This window comes from Acanthaster planci, linkage group LG03 (genome assembly GCF_054643075.1).
Source record: "Acanthaster planci isolate LZ-2023a linkage group LG03, COTS_SCS, whole genome shotgun sequence".
In the NCBI taxonomy this organism is placed as follows: domain Eukaryota; kingdom Metazoa; phylum Echinodermata; class Asteroidea; order Valvatida; family Acanthasteridae; genus Acanthaster; species Acanthaster planci.
In genome coordinates, this window is record NC_141779.1 from 24,570,489 (window position 1) to 24,596,596 (window position 26,108).

At 41.9% G+C, this 26,108-nt stretch overlaps 2 protein-coding genes across 2 annotated transcripts; both read right to left on the reverse strand.

Annotated features, from left to right (window-relative positions):
- Positions 1-26,108, reverse strand: LOC110991162 (uncharacterized). The gene is made up of 8 exons (XM_022256378.2): positions 25,747-26,108; positions 25,045-25,188; positions 6,077-6,245; positions 5,610-5,716; positions 5,083-5,230; positions 4,575-4,765; positions 1,567-1,738; positions 1-1,252 (listed from the first exon to the last, which is right to left on the reverse strand). The coding sequence occupies exons 1-8, from the start codon at positions 25,867-25,869 to the stop codon at positions 975-977; spliced, it is 1,332 nt and encodes a 443-aa protein (XP_022112070.2). The 5' UTR covers positions 25,870-26,108; the 3' UTR covers positions 1-974.
- LOC147799750 (uncharacterized) lies at positions 11,109-15,698 on the reverse strand. The gene has a single exon (XM_087134419.1). It carries the CDS (start codon positions 14,231-14,233, stop codon positions 13,193-13,195), a length of 1,041 nt encoding a protein of 346 aa, XP_086990545.1. The 5' UTR covers positions 14,234-15,698; the 3' UTR covers positions 11,109-13,192.

Below are 26,108 nucleotides of genomic sequence, written 5' to 3' on the forward strand. Positions count from 1 at the left end.
TAGTGTTGTACTTCATCATTCTAAAAAGCACATCTGGCCATCAAAGTTGCTAACTTGAGTAATCCGACTCATAAAAAGGCCCCTCCCCGTACGCAAAGAACCTAAGTGGAAGATCACACACGTTTTGATGGTAAACTAATAGGTTTGTGAGATAGTTTAACAGAAACTTTGAAATTTAATTCGGAACTGACGTTGAGAAATCTCTGGGGCATGCTTCCAGAAAATAATGAAATCTATTTTGATATTTTCTCGTACACTCTGAATAACATAATAAAAAGCACTGAGCATACAGTGTTTATTAATATACGTTGGGTAAGGGCAAACCCGTTATATATAATAAATAGCTTTGGTATTCTGTTAAGTATGTTCATCTCATTTCACTAGTATTGACATAGGTCAGTGGCTCAGGGGGTCTTCAATCCCATAACAACTCCTCCAATCAGCTGAGAGCAGCCCTCAAAAATTAATTGATGATGGGTTGCAAGTATTCGTGAACTTTACTGTGAAAGGTTTTGAACAATAATACTGCAACATGATTGTTCATTTGGGCTAATAGAGTACAGCTTAATTTATGAAAGACGCTGCAGGTTTTGTAAATCTAAAGAAAATAAACCATGAAACAAACTATATAGGGAAACTAGGTGGTTATAAATGATTACAAAGATGAATAAAGAAATTGACTGAAGCGGGATTTGAGCTAGTGTGACCTCCAGAATACCGTACCGGTAGTCTACCAACTGAACTATCCAGCCCTATGTTGGCAGCTCTTCCCATTTGTCAATATCTTCGTTCCGGGGGCGCTAGTCAGAAGCCATTAAACCTGAAACACCTTATAGCCAGGGATCTCGCTCCAGTTAAACGATGTAACCTGGGACGTGGTGAACAGGGATCATTCAGATCATTCTAATTAAAATAAATGACATAAACTTTTCATGCTTGTTTAACAGTTTTACAGTGGTCATACATGTTTTATTCTACTGATAAGGCCCTTTGGAATCAACAGATTGTGCAACAATCTCAGGCATCATTTTTTCTCTTTGAATATCAGTATTTTGTACTGGGATCTGTACGGCTTCTGGTGGCGGCCACTCTCTAGGAACACGGAGTATCAGATTTGTAGTGGCTTCGAGGATTTCCGTGGAATTACTTGAATTGAACTGTAGTACGTCGGGGGTACCAGCGGCCAGAATCTTAGCCTTGACACTGGCATGAGTAAGGGACGGGTCCTCTGCCAATAAGATCGCTGCAGCACCTGGATTCGAAGTAAGAGGACACAAAAATGGTTTGGTGAATTTGAGAGGTAGAGTAAAGCTACAGTTGAAGATAACTAACTACAACTATAACATAGGGAAGACACTGCCTGACCAGTTCTCATAGACATGTGTGTTACTGCGGACTGCTTCCAACCAAGACATTTGGAAGAAGCCTACGGCTGACTAGGGCTAATTATGACTTCAAAAGCCAGTGAGAGTCATTTTTGTGGGTGCTTTGATTGGCATGTAAGCTGTAATGTAGGACCAGGTAGCCTTTGCTGTAATTGAACTTCAAGTTGCTCGACATTGTTACCTGCGACGTGCGGGCATGCCTGTGATGTTCCGCTTACAAGCACGGTGTCTTCAGGTCCTGTATAAGTAGCACTTCTGATCTCATCACCAGGAGCGAAGATATCTACACAAGGCCCCCAATTGGACAATGGCCAACGCGCATCTTCTGAATTGGTTGCTCCAACAGTGATGACCTGGGCGGGAACAAAATCGGGCTGTCTTAAAAAAGTTCCCAAACATCCAATTCCATCCCTTTATGGAGCAACTCGGCAAACGAACCACTAGATTCAAAGTCGAAGCTGCTTTCTTCTTTCAATCAACCCCCACCCCAAAAAACGAAACAAAACAAAAGTCCATCTGGGATGTCTTTCGACGGTGAGACGGCAGGAAATGAGCTTTGCACAACCAATTATCCACAAACAGACACTGAACGCGGGCACAAGGATCCGCAGTGGTGGCGCAACGTGGTATCGTGTGGGTGCAAATAAAATGAACCCACTGAACATCATTCTCTCGTCGGTCACTCAGCGCCCAAACAGGGCGCTGATAAGGGCAGGTGGCTTTTCACTGTGATTGGCTACATTGTGTACGACCTGTGACCACGAGGTTATCACTTCCTGTTGGCAAATTTTTTGGTTCGCCAATGGCAATGCTTTGGCACGAGCAAAGTGTGGTAGTTTATTTTCTCACTTAGTGTCACTGATCACGGGTCTGTTCGCGATATATTTCGAATCATTGGTTATCTTGATCAATTTGGATGAACGAATACCATTAATCACTCTATCCTCTTATCCAGACTGAACTTCTGTGGCGTTAGGGGTGTGCACTTCAGCGGTTGGAGGATTATCATGATAATCGCTACTAGTACACTAAGATTAATGACTGCAACTCATCTCTAAAGCCGTATAAGCTCCCCTGGGCTCCATACTTGGACCACTACTTTTTTAAAATTTATGTCAATGATTTGCACTATTCCTCTTCCCTTTTATCTTTCCTTTTGTTTCCTGATGACACAACTATTATCTATTCTAACCCTAGTTTTGACTGTCTTGTTTCTACTCTGAACAATGAACTCACCAAAGTCTTGAACAATGAGCTCACCAAAGTCTCATCCTGGTTCAAGTGTAGTCAACTCTCTCTGAATTTTATTAAAACTAAATGCATTTTCTTTAATAAATCTGGCTATTTACCATCTGATGTTCGTTCAACTAAATTCTTGTGTGTCATTGTGGACGATAAGCTTATCCGGAGTGACCACATTTCATCCGTCTAAGATTGTTTCCCGTAACACAGGCGTCCTTTCCTAACTTCGTTCCTTTCTCCCAGCTCGCACATTTTTTTCGCTTTATAACACACTTATTTTGCCGTATCTTAACTATTGCAATATCGCTTGGGCACGTTCAAGTAACAAGAAATTTCATTCACTTACTACTATTTAAAAACGGGCCATTAGAATATGCACCCTTTCACGGCCTTGGGATCATACAGCACCTCTCTTTGCTTCTCTTCACGCATTAACTTAATCTGACACAAACAAACTTCACACAGGGATTTTCATGTATAAGCATGTTCATTCATTAACAACCTACTTCCTTTCCTTTTTTTCTTCTTTTAGTCATCTGTGGGATGCTTCAAGGGCAACTACAAAAACACCTCGTTTCTGATTATCTGAGGTAGCGCCTTCTCTTTTATCATTCTAATCTTCCTTTTGTTCTCCTAACGTTTCTAGTCTTTGGTAATTCCACTTTTGTTACATCTCAGTTTATTGGTTTCGTCTTTGTTTTTGTTTTGTCCTTGTTTTGTTTTGACTGTATTGTACTGCAATTATCTTTTTATATGTATAATCTGTTGTTAGTCTTCCTTGCCTGGTTCTTTTTTGTTGTCTTAATAAGGCCTTTCTGTATAAGACTTTGTCTTCTGAATATGCCTCCGTATTTGCCCCCTTTTATTTCAGTGTTTCATTGTCTTATTTAACTTTCACTCTTGTAGCCATAAATCTTTCATTTATTGACCTTGTGTATAACTTGATATATACATTGCAAAGCGGAAATAAATGTTGAGTCAATAAAAAAAGTTTAGTGAGAATGTTTTCAGCAACGAGGAAGAAAAAGAAAAATATCGAATAATCGCCGCATGTGTAACTCATTGAGCGAGCTCGCGCGCATGGCAGAAATTTACCCACAATGCTCTCCGCGTCCTTAGCTGTGACCCTGTGTGACATATTATCTTCTCTGAAATCTGTGCAAGGCCATCAGGGTGCAGACCACTTATTCAAGTGAGAGTTTCTGGCTAGTTCATTAGCATTAAAAGTGCCCCCACAGTATCTTTTGAAAAAGGAGACTGGCCCCCAAAATGGTGAGATTGTGTAAATCCTTGCCAGGATCAACTCCCTGGGTCTTTGAGCTTTCATATGAGAGCAGAATGGCTAAAAACTACGGTTGAAAAATGATCCTAAGTGCCCGAGAAAGTTGAGGGTTGCCACTTGAAAAAGATGGCTGCAATCAGACTTCGGAAAAATCACTTTTTGGGAGGTGAATCTGTTTTGTGGGAATAACTAAAAATGTAATTGGTTAACCCACAAAAGAATTGAAAGATAAGTGACCAGACAAGAATTTCATTTGTGTTTCAGAAATCTCAGGGATGTTGGCGTGCATGTTATTGGGCCCTGAACAGTGTTGATTTTACACTGTTTTCAATGGGGCTTGAATTAATGGACTGTACCCATCAACCCTTCCTGTTTGGGCGCCGTGGGCGACGAGCGAATGAGCATCATATACCCAGCAAGAAATGAGACCGAGGGGTACCCCCCAACATGCCCAATCCCTATACACATTCCAGACTATTGTTACTTAACACATCCCCCCCCCCAAGATGTCTGAAAGGAATTCCCCAGATTCCTGCGAGACAATGTCCAACACGAAGCAGGAGGGGTTCTCTCCGTCTCATACCTTGCTGCATATGGAGCATCAGTGAATCTGTCTGCTCCATCAACAACCCAGCTGAGAGTAGTATAACGAGTAAATAACATACCTGTTCGTTACCAGACGGACTACAGTCACAGGCATTGTCATCCATGTTACCAGCCGCAACGACCACAGTGGCACCTGTCACTTCGATCAAACCATTCAAGGCTTGACCCAGAAGGATATGATCACCGTTCATGTTGAGGGACACAGCGACAACAGCGGGTGAAGAAGCATGATGCCCTACCCAATCGATACCTAAACGGGGCCAAAATAAATGCAAAGAAGGCCTATACAATTTGGAGCAGTTTTGCACCGCATTGTTGGTTTCAACACCGGTCGAATAACTTGAAGCTAACTTGAAGTTTGCATCAGCCTCAGAAACAATTAACAGACTGCGTTTCCCACGTATAATGTTGAAGAAATGACTTTGTTACTGCAGTGTACAGCTCGTTAAAGTCAATTAAAGACAGTAGGTAAGTTCTGTACGCTGAGTTTCCATAGTCAATAAACTGGAGGATCTGTATTAGTGAATATGGCAAATAGGGTGGGGCGGAGCAGGGGGAAGGACATACCAGCCACTACGTCAGCAACGGTTCCTTCAGTGTCACAATTTGCGCCGATTACACGGACACTGCACACGCGAGCCTTGCTTGCTACACCATACGTGTTGCCTGCTACAATACCAGCTACATGAGTTCCGTGACCTGTGCAGTCAATGCCCTGAAAATAAGGGGAAAATAGAGGGGGGCCTTTTTAAACAGACAAAATTGTACAGTACCAATACTTCCCTTTCTGTGAACTTCAACCTCATATCGATGGACTCCGATGGTTACACCAAATACGTGTACAAAGCACTCACCATTCGTTATGGAGAATTTTACTTATGAACTGAAAGATCTTATCAAATTTAAGTTGACATTTCCGTAAATTATAAGAAAATTGGGTTTATCATTTATAGTTGTTTCTTAACAAAACCTTTCCTGGAGATTCTCTGAATTACCGGCCAAACTCGAACACGACGTTTCGTTAACTGTATAGGCGTCTCGATAGCAACAACACTTTTCAAACAAATATTTAATTTGAAACTTTTCTCCCTTACGGTGCCATTCAGTGCATCGAAGCAGGTACTAGCTCGCTGACCGAACTCTTTGTGAGTTGGTAGGATGCCACTGTCTAAAATGTAAACCATCACATCATCTCCATCATCTGTACATACAAATCGAAGTTTTAAAGGCATAAAGTCGAACAGTTTGCATTTGAATATGAAGCCATTGTGAGCCAATAGCCATAGCATACGGTGCTTGTACATCTTTGGCCAAGAAAATGCCCAATCTTTTTCATTAAAATAAAGATTATAGCTCATAAATTTTGAAAAAATCACAAACAAATGTAAGTTGGAGGGCCAAACGTTTTGATTGTAGTATCTCAAAGACAAATCTGAGATTAAAATCACGACTAGAGGATTCTTATAATCTCTGTCTGGAACTTAAACTGTTCGTTATCACTTGCGTACCAGGTTGAACTCATAACATCCATTTTAGGACACTCCCAGTTCTCACAACGTACTTGCCGGGTTGTAGTGGCCATCTAACGGTAACTTGGCTTGGTCAATCCTGTCCAAATTCCATGGAGTAGTCGATGAGGTAGTAGATGGTGTCATTGGTACCCCACCCAGTGACATCACACGGACGATACCATTCTCTTCCACGTATTCAACTGCTTCGTGATTCATCACCTGTGGAAGCAAAAAAAAAAAAAAAGCTGCAGCTCAATACATGTTTTTGTCAAGTTTAATCCACATAATGGATCCCCTTTGCAATCTATCCCATCAACTACCCCTTAACTATGAACAGAGCCACCTTGCCAGTTAAATTGGAGTATAGACCCTACTTCATATTTTCGAAGTCTTACGAACTTGTTTGAACCTAGAACAGCACTTGAACATACAAAGTTGCTGAAGTTGTGCTTTTATTTCAGTCATATGCATTTTCAGCAATAAATAAAACCCTTGAACATAAACGCACAGATCAAAATCCTTGCTCACTGCCTGCAAGTTTCAGATGAAGTGTGCATCCACGTAACGCAAAGTGCGTGATGAACATTTGTAGCAGACATCTTTATTACTGTGGAGTTTCCATTCCAGTTTAAACTGCACCATAGCACTTACTTCTCTCACTCTTCGGTCTGAGACAGTTTGTTTTCGACTAGAGAAAATTGCACCATGAATGATTCTAGATATAAATCGCTATTGGCAGATCATAGTGTCAATAATCGTAGCAGATGCAGTATGGACGAGGAGCCTAAATCAGATACGACGCTATGCTGCTATTTAATTCTATCCTGCTGAGTCTAACAGCGGTTGCTTTTCTCATTGCATCATCACTTGTATGTCACGTCAGTACAAACCAGCGTCAGCAACCCTTTCAGCTAGAGATGTTTGGTCTTAAGTGATCCAAAAAGGGGACATCTTCAGCATTGTGTTCTGTGCAGAGTACTCTGTCAAAGCCACTCATCCCAAACTTGTGACCATTTCTATCGATTCTGGCGAGGATGAAGGGGTCGAATCCATCAATGCGCTTTGTCCAATAAGGCAAAATTGGCCAACGGCACGGTCAGGAGTTTTCGCAAAAGTGGGAGAATGGGGAAGTACGCTTTCAACAAGGAGTACTTTGTCTATCACGTTACAGACTCGGGTGAAACTAATGTTACTGCATGTAGGAACGATACAGACCTTATCATCTCAACTTGTGACACTGGAGAAGACGCAAACAGATTGGAGAAACATGGTGATGACTGAACCTGCGAATCTCAGTGCTTTATTTATACGTAGGGCTGTCAAAGACACAACTACAAATCATGTCCATTACCCTTTGAGAAAGAAAACCAGAATGACGTAATGCGTCGCGGTATAATTGTCATTTATTCCTTAGGCGAAGGCACTGGTGACGAACAAGTCCAGATTGATGTTGAAATACGAGGACCCCGTCTATGAAATGGACAGCGTGGTAGCGTCTGAGGACGGCACAAATCCATTTAGCTTGACTCTTCCCTAAGCAATTATTACTGGAGGTTCCACTCCAAGCCGTGCGGTCAACCCTATTCACCTAGAAGGCGCCTGTGTTCCACGATTTTTTTGGGGGGGGGGATACCTGTGGCTACTACGTTGGTACTTGGCGCCACACCCTGCAAGACACGTCCCATCACCCTAAGAGTCCAACATACGATCCTCTTACTGAGGAGAGCAACATTCAACCACCCACTGGTCGTGGCCATTCTTGGGACCCACCTCCGCACGAGGAAAGACCAACAACTAACTGAATACTGTTTGACTATATACAATTTTATTTCCCATATCATGTCTCAAAATTGATCAATTACAAGAAGATGTGCGACAGTTAGGCCTACTTAAATAATCTAAAGTAAAGGTCAAACCCTATCAAGTCCTAAATGATGACGTCACTCGTTCAGGCGCGTTACTGACGTGATACAGGCACTCATTATAGAAATGGCATAAAATTTATATGAACTCCCGTAAAAATTTATTGTATACAAGTTATAGTCACGGTTAACTCACAATCGGGAGCATTGGCGTCACCAAAAGGTGATTGGAAATGTGTTAGGAATCGAGATGCCCGTCAATGAAAAATCCTCAGTAACATTGGACTCAGATCAGTCTTTCAGAATTTGGGAAGCGGAGGATGCAATTTCTACTAATGTGACTGAATTTGAACCACAAACTCAAAAGCGCAACTTTATATCATTGTATAGGAAAGGTAAAATGTTTAATATATAGTTATAATTCAGTTGAAAGCAACGCAAGGCGAGGGTGACTTGCAAGACCTACTTTGTAAATTGTAGGTCTCACATTGAGAATTTGAAATTTACTTCTAATAAAAAAGGTTGCCATCACACCGTCTAGAAATGTAAGATGTCTAAAGATCACAGGTTAAACACTTTATCCACTTTTACCACTTATTCTTTCGTACTCTCGCCAGTGTAAAAACGCTCTTGTTTTCAGAATCTCACAGGAAAGTGTTTTTACAGTTACAACCTTTGGTTCAAAGCAGTAATATTGTTGATGAGGTAGAAATTATAAATGGTGCGTAAAAGAAATATCGGTGAGTATTAAAAAGACTGCAAAGTCTGCCAATGAATAATGTAGATTCTACTTTGGTGCATATAGTAATAAAATCTCATGTTGTGTGAAAAGTCACCGTATTCCCGCAACACTAACGGAACTATATGCGGAAAAAGCTTTCTGGCATCTTCAGTTATTTGCTTTACTGTAAAATATTATACTTTCCTGCAGGCACACCACGTTAATTTTCGTTTCCCCCAAGTGCTCGACCTAGGTCCCGGGACCAAAATACAAGTGGTGATGTGCGTGCTGATTTGGAGCACCTGTGACCACACGTCATGCTATAAAAGTCTGGCAATATAAACACGTGATTGCTTTGGGTCACGTGAAATTATGATGAAGAGATAAAATTATCTGGGGTGTAAGGGCAGCAGGCTTGATGTCAAGAGATTTGAAGCATCGTAGACCTTAGGTAGGGTTTACAGAAATCATGTCTGCCTCGTTAAGTCGGTCGCTTTTGGATGACCGTGACTATGAGCGGGATCGTAAAGATGGAGCCTTGGATAGACCCGTTGCTAGGATCACTGCTGTCGTGCTGTTAGTCGTTATCGTAGTGGCCTTTACGACTGCAGGATTAGTGACTCGCTATGAACTGTACAACAAGAAAACCTCGGTCACACTCGGAGCCGGTGATGTTTGGTCGGTGTCCATCCAGAAAAGCAGCGTATTCAGTGGAGTGTTCTGTGCCGGGTACAATGTTCAAGCAACCAAGCCAGAGGTGCTGACTAGCCAGGCAAGCGGTGGATCCGAACCCGTGGGAATCTTCAGCGTCATCGCGTTGTCGGCCAAGGCAAGCATGGCAAAAGGTCTGGTCCGACGAAACATACATGACCGCGGGCTCTTAGGGACATATGCCCTCAATAGGTACTTTATCTACCACTTACCCCAATCAGGAAACATATCAGTGACAGCGTGTAGCAACCAGACCGACGTCGCTGTTGCAGTATGTGAGAATGAGGATGGTGCCAGAAAATTCATTAAAAACGGTCCGAACAGTGGAGCTTGTGACAGTAAAACATGCAGTTTCAAGAAGTGCGGAGAAATACAGACCGAGTGTCACATTTTTGCCAAGCAAACAGGGAACAGTGAGAAAATGCAGCCAATTATAAGTGTCGTTTATCGTACCTCTGGGCATGACACTGGTGGCGAATCGGTTCAGGTAAACTTTGACATTATAAATTCTGTTTACGAGCTCGACACCAAGGACGCTTCATGCGATAATGCCAGCAACTCTTGTATCTTACCTGTTCCCATCACCGCCGCTGACGTTATACTCCAAGTACCAGTTAACACCAACATGAATCCCACACACCTTGAGGGCTTCTGCAGTGCACGAGTGCCGATATATATGTGCATTTTTGTGGGACTTCCACTGGCACTTATACTAGTCACATGCGGCTGTGCACTTTGCTTGACAAAGGCACAAGCCAGCGTCATCAAAGTCACGAATCATGCTGATCGTACGCGCGAGTACAGATCACTTGGAAGCCGTCAAGACGATCTTGAACGCTCAGGCTTTCTCAGTCCAAAAAGCCAGCAACCACCGCCCCCTAGCTATCAGCTCTGCCCTGAGGATACTCACATTCAGGCTTCCAGAGCAGAGCACAGCGTGGTTATGTAAAACAAAGACCTTCAGGAAGGGACAGTAAGACTGCAGGGCATAAACCACAATAGTCAGTGACAACATCAACATGATAAATGAATATAGCTGGTTAATTGTTGTGTTTCTTAGATATAAATTAAATTAAGACGGAAAGCTTGCGGTAGCACCGTGCAAGGATACGATCTCGTTGTGAGTTTGTATGGTTCTGAAAAGAACCGTGAACCATATAGACTCACACAGAGATAGTATCCTTGCCTGGTGCTACCGCAAGCTTTCCACCTTAGTTGTCTGTCACCATGAATAGCTTGAAATCACATAAATTCAATCGTTATTTTTTTGAGCTAGTTTAACACAACATGTAGAACATAAGATAGAGTCAACGTTTCGATCCGGAGATCTTCATCAGGACTGACTAGAATAGTAGATGGCCAGGCATAAATACCGAAACACTCAAGAATGGAAATAAACAAAAGCCGTGTGGTAGGCAATTGAAATAACTGTAGGTAAACTATGTCCACGCAGGTGTTACTGCCAAATGGGGTGTATGTGGACACCAGAGTCAATGTTTATGTTCGCAGTCTGTTGAATAAACAAAGCTTCCTTGGTTCTTCTGGTGCCGGTGAATTGTTCTTTGTCTTAAGATTCTGGCATCCTCCCACTTGACTGTATGTTGGCTGTTGACTACGTGGAGAGCAATGGCATTGTTCCTTGTTCTCTATCAACATGATAGTTGACATGTAGTGTAATGTTGAATAGGAACTCCCAACATGTGTGCATGTGGGCCCATTTCATTCCTCATGCTTAATTTATAATTAAAACACTGCAGCAAGGGAAGTGTCATGACAGAAACAATACCGTTTGTTTGAAATCTCAATTAACTTTATTAGTTATTTGCTCATACAAGACAAAATCTAGTGTATAAGGTCATTATGTTTCGTTGCAATATGAAACATTTTATGCAGGATCACTTTACGGATTATAGAATAAATCGAACTAGAACAGAATTTTTGAACTCTTCACTGATAGGTATCACAAACATTGCAAATGCGCAAGAATTGTTTTCCCAAACGTTTGTACACACCTCTATACCCATAAACAATTAAATCATAAAAATCTAAGTTATAATTAAAAACTCAACCGAAGAACCATAAACCCTGCCCCCTTACAGCTTACATCAACATTAATGTAGTAAATTAACGAATTAAAATAATCTGTACAGTTGGGGGAAAACCGGAAAAGCTGGTAGACATTTCTTGACCGCGATATGTTAAGTTATGCAGATGCAGAAATATTCATGCTCGTAACATTGTAAAAAATGTAAAAACTGCGCTGGATATATTGGTGGTTAATACATGTAGACATAAGCATACTGCAACGGAGCTCTGACCAAACACTTTCTTTGATTGGCACTGTAACTAGTCGCAGTAGGCCTACTACGGACTCCTTTCCCGCGTTCAAACTATTTCACAGTTGACGTTTTAATAACAAGTGTACACAAAGTCACCACCATGAGCTGCGGCACTGATTCCAACAGTAAACAGAAAGCAATCTGCAGTAAGTTGAGACAACCAGAACGCCCGAAAATCGAAAGCTGACAAAAAAAGATGGCGTAGGCCTATGAAATGCCAACATGTACACGTTGTCCTTACATGAGCTCTGTACATGTAGTCTACATGAGCACGTACACTGTGCATCCCCATATGCCTACATTTTGCTTCCAATCGAATAAAAATATGGTTAATGGAACGGCCTCTGTGTATGGACCGGAGTTTCTGTAGGGGAAATATAATGACGTCAATGGATTCGAGGGTGGTGGCTGGATGATGTCTTAAAAACTTAAGCGGAAAAAATGTAAACGTTGAAAAGATGGTAAGGATAGAACATGGAGGAATATTTTCCTCCATGGATAGGACTGCAATGAGGTCGGGAATGGTCACTGATTGCTGTTAAAAAAGGAACGTGAATGTTATTAACGAGGAGTGGAGTAGCAACCAGGTCAAAAGATTGATGATGAATTTGGGGCTAATTAGATGATCACAATGATGAAGGTGGTAAAGGTGACATGTATGTCACTTTTTACAGTTTCTTAAATTTTTGTCAAAGTTGATGCACAGTGGAAATAGTGGCGATAATGTCAGTAAACACAACGGACGAGAGCGGGGAGATGGGGATAACGAGGATGATGATGCTCTCTAAATCGGAATGATTGAAATTAGGGACGACGTTTAAGAGTGAACAATCACTCAGAATTTAGACCGAAAGGGGCTATTTTCAGCGTTTTTCGGTGAAATTTCACTCTTCTGGAGTGAAGAAATTTCACTTCAGTTCGTCTGGTCCTTAATTTCAATCGGAGGGATTGAATTTTCACTCGAATAGAGTGAATTCTCACTCTTTGAAATTTAGAGAGTGATATTGATAGTGGGTGAGGTGGGTGTGGTGAGGGGTACAGTGGGGAGGGATGACGATAATAGTGGTTGTGGTGTGATAACACGTGGTGATGGATACGGGAGTGAAACACAACGATGGCTGTGAAAACGCAGATGATGGTAATGACGAAGATGAATTAGTAAGGGGCTGAGATGATGTTAGTAATGACACGAGAGTGAACATTAAGTGACGGTTCATATTTGACGGGAAAGCGGACGCGAAATCGTGACGTCAGATCAAATATCCGTTCAGCAATTTTAAAAAAGTTGCACATATTTTAACTCGAGTAATTTTCGCTGCAGAAGTTTCCTGACGTCCTTTCGCGTTGAACCTGTATGAACCTGCCATTCGATATCAATGTGTTAGTAAAACAACGCTAGATGCACACACTGCAAGAAAGTTTTGAGCAACAACTACTCTTTTGTGTAATTTTGTTAACACTTAAGTTGAATAGTAATTTATCACTACGATACGTAAACAAGAATTTACAATATCTGAAGGTAAAACTGAACATTCACCAATTGTCATTAAGATGCTCATTATCCAGGAGTCCAGCCCCGTCGTGCTGACTCGGCGGGATGCTTGTGGGATTTGGGTTCCCACCAAGACCTTTGACTTGGAGTTCAAAATTCTGCTTCTTCAGTGTCTTCTGGAGGATATAGCATGGGAGAAAGACGAGCACAGATGCGACGAGAATTACGGCCAGAGGAAAGCCCAAGAAGAAGGCGAAGTAGATGCCGATGCGAGCCCGACACTCTGTCTGCAGTAGAATGGAGTTAGCAGTGACCTCGGGGGGAACTTCAAGTACCACCGTGGTCGTTCCTGTCATATCGACGGCCAGTTCACACCGGGTGGTGTTCAGGCAAGCGGCCACGTGCTCCCTTAGATCATAGGGATACCGTGTAATCTCACCGTCGATGTAAACCCTCTTATCCAAGGGAGAGCCCTCCAGTGCGGCAAGCACAAACACAAACTCATCTACATGGTCGGCAGAGCTGGCAACGAAGTAACAATAGTTCTCCTGGACAGCTCCACATCTGGAATACTGGCACATCACCTCGCATCCCTGGCTGTTGCCACTCTTCTGCCATGCTGCTGCGGTAGACTCATCAGGGCAGCGGTACAACATTAAGGAGGTCGTGACACTGCAAGCGTGGACTTTCATCCAGGCTACAGCACCTAGGTCACGGTGAAGGTGAAAGGCGAATGGAGAGGAGATACTGTGAGGTCCAATGGCATTTGTCTGCTTAAACATCTGCTTGTAAGATTGCCCGCTCGGGTAGGGGACCGAGGGGAGAGCATAGGCACTAAATATGGCTCCCTCCCCACTTCCCTTAGCGACAGTCACGTCCAGATCCTGACAGTAGTAACGCGAGAAAGATTCGGCGTAATAAAGCCCGCTCTGTAAAGGCTTCTGATCACCTGAGCCCAGGAGAAAAGAGTGTCCGTTGAAATCACCAAATCGCATCAAAATGGCAAGAACAGTTGAGGCTATCAGAACTGCCACGATGAAAGCAAGCCAGGCAAAAACAACGAATCGCTTAAAACTTGCCATGTTCGTAGAGCGTGAAATCTTAACAGCGCTGGGTTGAGCACAAGAGCAGTGTGACAGTTATCAACGATACCGACTGCGACCGTGAAAGTGCAGCCAAGCGATTTCAGTTGTGCTTTTTACCACCAGGATTTCACGGACACACAACTGCGGGGCAGTTTGGGTTCAAGAAGCCAGCTCGACGACCTCTCAATGTTCTGGGCAAATTGCCAGTGAGCCCCTTTTTTATAACTGATCGAGCATTTCCTCACCACTATAGTTTCACACCGCACCTATGTTTCTGCCATGTGTGACCTTGTATGTGTATGACGTGTCTATGCTTTGAGCGGGAAATGACCAATTCTAGCTACAATTATATTGTGCTAAATTTCGGATGTAGAAGCTTCGCGTAAAACGTGTAAAATACTGTAACACTGCAATCACGGAGTCACAAGAAAATAGGAGACGTACATGTACATGTACTTGTACATGTTTTGACATTTTGTTGCGCGTGGTGTCATTCAGATGACCTTGTTAACAAAAATGACTCCGAAGTCACACTCTAGAGTGCAACAAGGATGGAAGGACGGTATTGGCATACCACTGCCTCAACTTACATCTGCATAGTATAAAAGAGCAATGAATCGGTTACCACTACCCGTGGGAACTCGAGCGTGGAACTATGCCTCGATGCGGAACGGAAGAAATTGTTCGTATTTATAAATACAAACCAAAAAGTTTAAAATCAGGGCAGGTAGGATCATATGTCATACAGGCAATTATTCAAAATAATTGTCCAATTCGTGGGAATTGGTCAACTACTTTCAAATTTAGTTCGTCCTTATCGAGGCTGTGTTGTTTGTTCGCGTGTTTGCTCAGCTTCAGCTTCGCATAAAATTTGAAAAAGGAAGATAGTTGCTGTTACAAGTTCATTATTATTATTTTTGTTCATCATTTAAAAAGTGGTACCTTTTAAAATCTTGTTTTAACTTGAACAGTGGCGTAACTAGGGGGTAACCGGGGGCATCTGGGGCTACACATTTTTTTTTCATAGGGACACCACAGGAAAATAAACTGCAGCTGCATTTCAACGGAAACTATTTACCGATTTTCAATGGGGGGACGTGTCCCCCCTTAGTTACGCCACTGGACTTGAACCATAATATTCTAGTTTGGATTTGGAAGAAGTGTGTAGGTTCTTGTTGCCCAAGGGCAAACCCAGGTAAACCCCCCCCGGCCATAACGCAATAGGAAACTGCCTAATTCCAGGGAAGGTATTCCCCTCACACACCAATCATTACAGTGATTGTGTATGACCCAATTCCAAACCAGACACTTCCTTCAACGGTCATCAGTGAGTCAAACAATTCCTTCTAGAATAAAGTAATACTGGTGTAGAGGATGAAGTCACCATCGATGGATCGTAGTGCCGAACATTTGTCACTATATACCTCACGAATCGAAATGGATTTATATATCATGTATATAACTCTCACAGCTACGGAAATGTACTGGATCTAAGCATGGAGGAAGGAAAACAGACCTCCTCCATGATCTACGCAGCTATCAAATGTAGTCGATGACTCTACGGAATGTTCTTGTTTGTTGAACAAACAAGAAGAAAGCGAGAGGTTATTTATGGAATAGTTTACTGTCTCTACACCCGATGTTGGGAATTATTTGCCTATACACTCGGTCACCACAGGAAACTCCACGGGAAAACACACGACTTTGGAATATCGTCTGAGAAATGTTAACGGGTAAATTTGCTAAAGTTTCCAAAGATTTCTCCATATTCTGCAATGTTATTCACAATTTGTCATTGTTAACCAGGACTCATCTCAAATGCGCCCGTTGCGAAGTTGAAGAATACAGCAAGTTTTCTTGAAACGGAGGGTACCGTAGTGAAACTAAAGGCATCAGCTCCATAGCACAGTCCTCCGTTGGAACATCCAGGAGGACACCACCTTCGCAGTCTTCCCGCAATCTGCATGTGTTTACAGATTTTTCCCTTAATTATGGTCTGCGGTTAGCCGAGCCAGCCTCTCATGCTCAACTGGCTGCAAAAGGTCACATTACGTTCACTGCACTTACATTGATTTACAACACAAAGGAAGTGCGTTTCCTGGCAGAACATTTTGTAGTTTCTCATGCGAATTGTAGTTTCACTTTGAAGGCGTAGATACGTGCCATTTTTTAATTTCTTTTTCGAATGTCATTCCTTCTGTCATAGTTTACTTATTCCTTCGCTTTGGCATGGCTTTGGTTGACACAAAGTTGGTGCCAAGTCGATAATTGTTTTATTTTTACAGTGTTAAGTTATTCTCCAAGTCGGCAAGGTACATAATACTGCAGCTGCAGTGATGGGTTTCGGACAGAACACGACCATAAAGTCTATTATGAACTGTAAACAAGTCTAGTTACACCACTGTAGAAACAATGTGCAGTGAAAGAATAATAAAGCCACATTTTTTTAAAAACATATTTTGGGCATGAAAACATGTTTTTGGCCTGTATCCATTCTCGGGTAATAGAAGAAAAACAAACAAAAAATGCGTACCATAGTGCAACTTAGGTTGTTTGGGTTCAGCAATCCAAGGTCATTCTTCCAGAAACCACAAAATTTTAAACCACTCGTGTGAGCCACCTGTTGTGGGCCCTCATTGCAGGCCAAATGTAAACATTTATCATTCACACGCACAGTCAACAAGTCACCAGCGACATTTTGTGCGGACAAAATGCAGGGAGATAACCTCTATTCAAGCGAGCATGGCAATCGGGATGCGGCTCAGGGGGTAACAAAACATGACACCAGTGAAGCCACTACACAGCTGCACAGCGTGTTTTTCGTCGAGTTACCACTGTACTGGTGTCCAGGGTACCACGGTTTATATTACCACTGTACTAATAGTGTCCGGGATTGGAGTTTGTCAAACTCTCCGGGGACACGCTATGTACTTTCATATGAGAAAATGGTTTTAATACCAATCTTGAGGAGGGACTAGTCCCAGTAGAAGCTTACCTTGTCAAAATGTCGGACTAACTGCTTTTTGAAAAAAAAAATCTCCAAAAAAAAATCAGCCATGATTATAGCCTTTATTCAAGTCAGGTTTCCCCAATGTGTTGTATAAAAAAAATTATCAAGGATGCAGCCACGCACCTTGATTGAAGACGGGGGGAGGGAGGAAGGAGGCAGCGCTTCCAACGTGGGAGCGCATCTCATTCAGTATACCCATGGAGGAAGGAGTCCATGCATGGTGTACGCGGTAGACAAGCGAGAGCACATCTCGATTTTGAAGGCCAACTCATGGACGTTGTACTAATAAATCATGATTATGCATGCATTCATAATAGCCATGGTAGCAAAATGTCAGCGGCAAGGACGTATATTAAAAAAAATCTGGACTTGCAATACCCTTAGTAATCAGCTTACTGAACCACTAGCAGCCATTTCACCGAGCCGAATACAAAGCTTGCCCGGCATTGCCCGCCTAGCCTTTGTTCTCCGTGGTGTCAATAGAAGCGAGCCAACCCACGCATTTGTATTCGGCTCTGTAAAATGGCCGCTGGTTGGCTTCTGCGGTTTCATACAAAGGCGTTGCAAGTCCAGGTTGTTTTTCACATACGTCTGTGGTTAGCGGTCCGTAGAATATGTATAGGGGCACAAATTTTGCCATCATTTTCTCTCATATTTTACAGATATTTGGTCTATTTCACACACACAAAAATCATTTCCAATCATATTGGCTTTTACTTTCTAGCCTGAATTGATTTTAAAAGTGTGTAATAAAGACTTAACAAAATATTTCGTTCCGAGCATACGAGGTCGACAGAAATCAGCAGGGCTCCCTCTGCATAGTGTGTAAAAATAAAGTATGCATCTTTCTCACGGAAGCTGAATCTTGCGCCAATTGAGCTTCCAAATCTTGACTTTATTTCTATTAGTCAATCCATGGAGCTATAATACACATGTGTTTAATAGCTCCATGGTCAATCTGACCGGTGATAAGTGGTTTGAGCTCTATAGAAGCATTTTTGCGATACAAAACTGAAATTATAATGCACCCTTATCCCGATAGGGAAAGTGTAATATTGTTTTATGAACTGTGATTACCATGCTGTACAATAAGCGGTTTGTATGTCAGTGATAAAGCCTTTTATGGTTTTAAGGTAGGGTTGCACAAGACTCTAAAAATTACAGCACTCGGAGACAAAATTGTTTTTGTACAACTACAGAGTACTATATACACTTTGTTACAGCAAGAGTTGGTCAGACTCGGAGTTGAGGTAGTGATCATACGAGTGACGATGCGCACTGAAAGAAAGACAAGGTGATGGTCAGTTGACTACTATTTAAGTGGTTCCATTGTAAACACAGGTCAAGACTGGCAAAGATAGCTAGGTTCATGGAGGTCAGGTCAGGGCTAACCATTATTAAGAATTTGCGACCAATTGCTTGGAACTCGGAATTGAGTCAAGGGGATTGGATTCATGGCTTATTGGCTACTCTGAACTTACGAACTTGTGACCTGCCTACTGCTCATGTTCGGAGCTAGGCAGTATAGTAAAGTTAAAGGCCGCTACAGCCTCATACTGCAATGAAGTTGTTATTTAGAATTAACATGAGACTGTCTGTCGATTGAACATGCGTAAAACGCGAACAGTACCATGCATCACGAAATTGTTGTAGGCGGTGCTCTCTATACATTGGGTAGGCAGCTCTACTCTCCGATTTGAAGCGCCTGGGCGGCCATCTTAGGCTATTCAATGGCAGTTTACAACTCACCGCCTTTAGCGGCGTGCGTGAATCACGGACGAAAAAAACCTCAGACTTGCAACGCCTTTGTATGAAATAGAAGCCAACCAGCGGCCATTTTACCGAGCCGAATGCAAACTGCGCGGGTTGGCTCGCTTCTATATGTAACCGAGTGGTATAAGGACTCAGTTAAGAAGTAACAAATAAATAAAGACAACAGGGAATGTGGTGGCACGAATACTACATTCAATATTTTATTTACAATTTGTACAATGCCTCAAAGCATGAGAGAATTTATATTTATACAAATTAAAAACAGTCAATGATCTCGACCTGTAATAGATACAAGAAAGAAAATTAATTACATAATATTAAACACACAATTTATTTTCACATTTTGATTAGTTAATTTAAGTTCATTTTACAAGCAAGTTCACAGTCTAAAATATCTGTATCTTCCAAGATACAAGCTTGCTTGTTTCATGCATCTAGCATGTTCATGACAACATAACATGTCTCATTAAATGTGTACTCTAAGTTCAGATTACTATTGTCAGATGCTGGCCTGCTCATGTATGACTCTGTAGATATGCAAATGCGCTACTCAATACTAGAAAGTCACAGAGTGCACCACACAGTGTTGTTGATAGCTATTTTTACCAGGTGTGCAAAGTGAAGGCTGAAGAGAGAGAGAGCGCTCTACAACACATGGTTGCATCTAATCATGTTGAATAGTGGAAGTCTGTTCTTGAGGTACCGGGTACATGTATAGAAAGAAGAATTCCGTTGTCTGAAAGTGAATAAGGAGTGTTGAAAAAGTAGAGGGACCAGGTGACTGGAAAAGTCGACTGGTCACATATAGAGCCTGAAAGTTGACCTCTGATGGCGCGCTTCCAAAAATTATCGAAGGTGATAGGGGTGCAGACCACTAATTCAAGTGAGAATTTCTGACCAGCTCATTAGCATTAAAAGTGCCCCCGCAGTATCTTTTGAAAAAGGAGATTGTTTGGCCCCCAAAATGGTGAGATTGTGTAAATCGTTGCCAGGATCAACTCCCTGGGTCTTTGAGCTTTCATATGAGGGCAGAAGGGCTGAAAACTACGGTTGAAAAATGGTCCTAAGTGCCCGAGAAAGTTGAGGGTTGCCACTTGAAAAATGGCTGCAATCAGACTTCGGAAAAATCACTTTTTGGGGGGTGATTTTGTTTTGTGGGAATAATTAAAAATGTAATTGGTTAACTTGAACCCACAAAAAATTGAAAAGAAATTGAAAGATAAGTGACCAGACAAGAATTTCATTTGTGTTTCAGAAATCTCAGGGATGTTGGCGTGCATGCTATTGGGCCCTGAACGGTGCTGATTTTAGAATGTTTTCAATGGGGCTTGAATTAGTGGACTGGACCCTATAGGATGGCCCAATGTAAAATCCCCATCATAGGAGGGCCGCGCGAGGGTTCCGAAAGCTTGCTGCGTGACCTTTTACTTTCAGGCTCTCTATTTGCTAGGGAGAACAAAGGCGGGCATTGCCAGACAAGCTTGTATTTGGCTCGGTGAAAATGCCGCTAATGGTTCAATAATCCCTATAAGCTGCTTAAGCCAGGGCATTAGTCCAGATTTTCTGATATACGTCCGTGGCGTAAATGACTGAACTGAGTTAGAGGCCATAGTATTGAATATCCATGGCCGCTCGGTCACTTCAATTAACCTTGTCCAATTACTCCATGAATTAACACACAGGCAGTTACTGCTGAGCTGGATAGAGCCTGACTTTGTCACTCAGTGAGCTTCGGCACCCTAGCCTTGACCAAGGCGTTGGGGGAACTCGCAAAACAACAAAAACTCTAACTAAACCAAGGATCTTTGAGAAACGTCGCAGGAAACTGAATTAATAAGGACTCAGACACCAATATTTGACTTTTAAAAAAGACACAAAAGAATTTATTAATGAAGAACTGAACAAAAAATGCAAAAAAAAAAGGAAAAAAGGACTTCAGGACAAAAAACTTTGAAAGGACTAAAATCAAAAGACTAAAGATTTAAAAGGACTAAAAAACAAAACTAACACAGTATGTAAAAGTGGCCTTTCAAGTACATGTGCACTTGAACAACCAATCAATGACTTGAGCAGACCATGGAGGACAAAACACAAGCAGGGCGCACCACTCTGAACATACATGTGCATGTACAAGGACATGTACACGCTTCACTTCAGTGCTGGTATGCTGTTCTGAACTGCCTTGACCGGGAGGCAACTTTACAGAGGACCTTGTGAACTAAAGTAAATAAACAAAGGGAAACAATACCAAGAAAAGAGGAGGTATTGAACTAAGACTGATATAAATGTTGTTTTCCTCACTAAGGAGCACGGGTCCTATCTTCTAAACAATGAAGAATACATAAAATTACAATCGAAACTTTGCCCCGCCACATGATGATTTTGACAACCCCGGCCGTCAGGCCTGCTGTACACGTACATGTACAGTGTACATGTATGTACATGTGCGCCGAGACACTGTACGGTGTGTTGCGCAATACCCTTTGCTGCAGCATATGTGCTTTTAACATTGCTCTGTGCGAGTGACAGTGAAGCCGTTGCGCCACTCTCAGCTTGTTCACGTGCGTGCTTTCGGCTCGACATTATGATACGGACAGCTGACGCACGTACGTACGTGGGGTTACGTACACGTACAAGCACGTGTATGCGGCAGTTCGGTTTGTAAGTCTGTGTACAGGGATCCGTTGTGGTTCGCCGTTGTACCGTACGAGGCTGGGTGGCAGCTCGTTTGTCGTGGTTTGCGTGCGTACCAGGGTTTAACGGCTTTCCAGAGATCTTCTTGGAATAAGCATGTAAACATTGTTGTTTATAAAGCTAACAGAATGTGCGGGTTCATCAGACGACTTGTAAGTTGTAAAGTCAATCGACTTCTTGTTAAATTGTATTGTGCCATTGTTCGTCCTATTATGGAGTACGCACTCCCAGTCTGGTGCCCAAGTTTTCTCTCTCTCTCTCTCTCTCTCTCTCTCTCTCTCTCTCTCTCTCTCTCTCTCTCTCTCTCTCTCTCTCTCTCTCTCTCTCCAACAAACCATCTTGGAGGGAGTACAAAGGAGATTTACATAGATCATATTTGGGCCTCTCCCGGCGACATTTCATTAATTCCAATGTTGTCAACATTGAGTACCCTCTCCGAAGCACCAGACTTGGACTGCCGTATCTTATTAATAGATTTCGTTTTTTATCCGTCATTTTTATTATTAATTTTTTTATAATAGATTTGATTGACATAGACAATCTTGTCCGGGTTAACAAGCAGCAAATGATTCAAGTTGTTTTCACTTATCATTACTCCAGAACAAATGCTTTGTTCCATTCCTTATTGGTTAGATTCCCTCGTGAGTGGGCAACTTTGCCTTCCAATGGAACGAACAGTGTCTTGTTTAGTCACACCTTGTTTACCTCAAAACTTAAATTTCTCTGGTTTGTGCCAGGTGTGCACATTACGTAAAGAACTTTTTTATAACAGTGGGTTCTATGTGTTTTAATTTTATATTCTTTTAATTTAGATTTTAAATGTTTTTAAATTTATTCTCTACATATTTATATGTATTTTTTATCAATACTGTCTGTATCCCATCGCTATTTTTGTAATCTGTGTCCCGTTTTCGGTTTAATCTTTTACGTTATTTGTTTTAAATCATACATAGTATATTTCTTCATTGGGTGGTGGTGGGGGAGAGTCCTGTTTCTGTATGGATTTTGATTTTTTCCCCTAGGGTTGAGTGTTTGTAATGTAATTTTTCTTGTTTCCTGTTCGTCCGAGTGTCTAGTGTATGTGTTAAATTATTCCTGTATTCTACTTTATAATTTTTTGTCCCTGTATGTGTTAAAGCTTTCTTCTTTCTGTTTTGTTACTTTGTAAATGCGCCTGGAGAGCTACCAGATAGTTATTAGGTTAACTTATTAGCGCTTTTTTTTGGTCATTTTATTTTATTGACCTTCGAAATAATAAATGAAATGAAATGAGCCCTCTCGTGACTCACCTCGCACGCACCGCACACTGAAATCAATGTTTGAGTGCATTTGCGTGGTTACTCCTGTTAACACATGTGTAGGATGTGTGCGCATGGCACACTTGGGTGCAGGAGTATGCTCCACCCCCGGCGAGAGTATACTGTCTCTGACTGGCGGGTCGTACTCCAGACGTTCGAACGCTCAGGAGTATAGTCGTGTTACCACGAGTAGCTCGCTCGAACACCCCCCCCCACGTGTTTGCTTCAGTATGAAAAGAGCAACATCAACAATCGATGACTTTCTTTCTCCTGGACAATCCGTAATAGGCCAAACGTCGGTTTAGGGTCCATAAACGTACGATGATACCGTGCATGATTTGCGCCCCAAAACACAATATTTGATCATAACTAACGAGCTTCCGTATACGTTCGATAATTTTTGGAAGAATGATTCCTAACTGAAACCATCCCAAGAAACACTCATGTCAGAATTTTCCCTTTGTCCTCGTAAGGAGGAGTCACCTACAGATGGGTAAAAAACAAATTTCATTAACGACCTTTCACTTCCGGTAGTATCATTCCCAGGTCTCCTTGTTTACTGGAGATTGTACAATGTTGCCAAGATTTACCTACCTGCAGTCAGAAAGACTACCATGGAGTAACTTCCGTAACTGTTCATCTGCGTATTAGACCACCGAATTACACTGTTCGACTTCATGTATTTTAAATTTTTGGAAGTGATAGGTCAGTTTTGGCAGAATATTTCTCTTTTTTGGTCAGGTAGTTTTTCAGTTTCCATAAATCGATATGCTAGCAAATATTTTACAAAAGGTCTTTTTACGAGTAGAGTTTTTAAGAAGTAACTGAACAAAAAAATTACAAATTCTAAAATGCTTGCACGTTTTGGTTCCTGAAGGGCGCCACCAGGGATCAACTTTTAGGCTCTAGTACAGACACTTACAAGGCCGAGTTCAGGCGGCATGTTCCCATCTGTTCACAAACAGCTCGATTTGTTGTTCGTGGGTCGGCCGCTCGAACGCCGGAACAAACAACCAGTTACCGCTGGTAGTTAGTGACAAGCAACATATATGCAACATGGCGGCGTCCATGTAGGCTACGTTATTCGAGAGTTAATGTTTCGATGGGCTGAATTCTTTTCTGTATTAACAGGAACATTCATTTCTGTGTTACGGAAAATAATTAATGTTAATCTTGCAAAACTTCCCATTGTCTGTGGATTTGGAAGCCATCTCTCTACTTTTTGCAGCTGTTCAAAAATCAAAATCTCACGAGTTTTCCGTGTGTTCCTGTAAAACCCTGACGAAGAGGTGGTGTGTGATCCTGTTCCGAGAACAGTGTTTTGAGTCGTGTTCCTGCCGTTCGAGCGTTCGAGAAACCCGTGTCAAGAACAGGCCGCCCGAACTCGACCTTGGAAAGGGGACCTCGTGCAATCTTTATGTCGTACATCACGAAACCAGCATAAACCAGAAAGGTATAGCTGTGGTAATATGAGAGGGTTTGCAGAAGACATACGTGAAATACTTTGGTAAGAGAAAAAAGGATTTATCTGGAGTTTAAATTGACTTGAGGTTTAAGACTTTTTGCCCGTAACACCGGGCCAAAACTGGCTTTGCAAATTAGACCCACGTCCTAAAAGTCTGCCAACCGAGAGCCATGCCGCTAATGAAAAACTATCTTTGTGGCATTTAGGTTCAGTTTGGTAACTACTGGAGTTCTTCTGAAACGTGTGAGCGTGTTTCATAAAAACCTGTCCTATAATTTATGGCCAGCTGTACATTAACTCAGTCGAGGGCGGATGGGGGGCGGATCTTTCCAAAATAGAGATTTGTTTTCATAATGAGGAGCGAATGTTTGGTCTGTTTCATTTCCCTTCCTTCAAAAATATGTAGCTTATACACTTCTGAAACGCAAAGGTTACATAAAACAAATTGAAATATTTAGGTTCTGGATCGATCCTTGAGGTCAGTGTGGAATGGCGACGATAGGCCTACAGTGTAATTATTTCAGTGATTCTGTCTTTTGTAGCCAACATGAAACGGCTGAATACTCACCAGGTTGACAGCTTCTTTGGTGGGGAGATGTGCACTCAATCCCCGGAAGGATCTCTTGTACCTATGGGTCAGCCTACCCCCCGATTGATGCATGATTACGTGTTCTTCGAGTTCTTTAGCCACAACATCCACGTCATAATCATCCTAGGAAATATGGTTAAAATAGGCACTAGCCTGGACAACATTTTCTACAGCGATAGAACGAATGCTTGATTCGTAAAGCCAATATTTTACAGAGAGCATTGCAACAATTCTGTTACCGTACTGAAGAAAAAGAGTTTAAATTGAAAAGTCAGAATCTGGGTGCTGATTTGAATCAAACTATGCACATGTATTTATATAAAGATATCCAGGGCAAAGCTGACGGATGGACAGCAGACGTTTAAATTAAAATGGATTTCCCAACGAAATGGACGACACAGTCTGAGAAGAAAATGTAAACATACCATTTGATATATGTGCATGGAATGTGTGCTTGGTTAGACCGGCTGGTTAGCAGTGCAGGGACAGTTAACGATAGGAAGTACCTCCAAAAGACAGCTTAACGAATAGATTTCACAAACACACTCGCAAAACAACCGACATTGCAGATTATTAAGAAGTGGATTATTGATAGGAATCCGGCAATTGACGCATGTACAATGACATCAACATGGTCATACAGACAGGCAGATACGCAAATACACATCCCGTTCTACTTACTTTGACTTTAATGATGTAGCTATCAGGAACCTTTTCTGCAATTTTTCGAATCGGTGCGATTCCTTCAATAGCTACGATTCCCGCCAACAGCAGGAAAGCAGACGAAACTGGTAACGTCACCATTGCTGACTAGATTTGGCTGTTGAAAATGGGATCAAGCTTGGCGTTGAACATTTAGGTATTATTAATCTACGCAGTTTGAAGGATTTCTTTGAACGCTTGTGCTCAATTTTCCTTCTGAACTAAAAACTTCGCATTGAGTCAGATAATGTACTGGATTAAAAAAAAATCATACATTCAGAATATCAGAGAGCAAGATAAAGCGCCAGCATCATTGCTAATATGGCAACAAAATGAAAGAC

Coding starts and splice junctions, on each gene's coding strand:
- LOC147799750 (XM_087134419.1), bottom strand. CDS start 14,233: ATGGCAAGTTTTAAGCGATTCGTTGTTTTTGCCTGGCTTGCTTTCATC.
- LOC110991162 (XM_022256378.2), bottom strand. CDS start 25,869: ATGGTGACGTTACCAGTTTCGTCTGCTTTCCTGCTGTTGGCGGGAATC. Junction 5,231..5,609: donor TCGATGCACTGAATGGCACC/GTAAGGGAGAAA, acceptor CCTTATTTTCAG/GGCATTGACTGCACAGGTCA. Junction 1,739..4,574: donor GTCCGTCTGGTAACGAACAG/GTATGTTATTTA, acceptor GTTCCCGCCCAG/GTCATCACTGTTGGAGCAAC.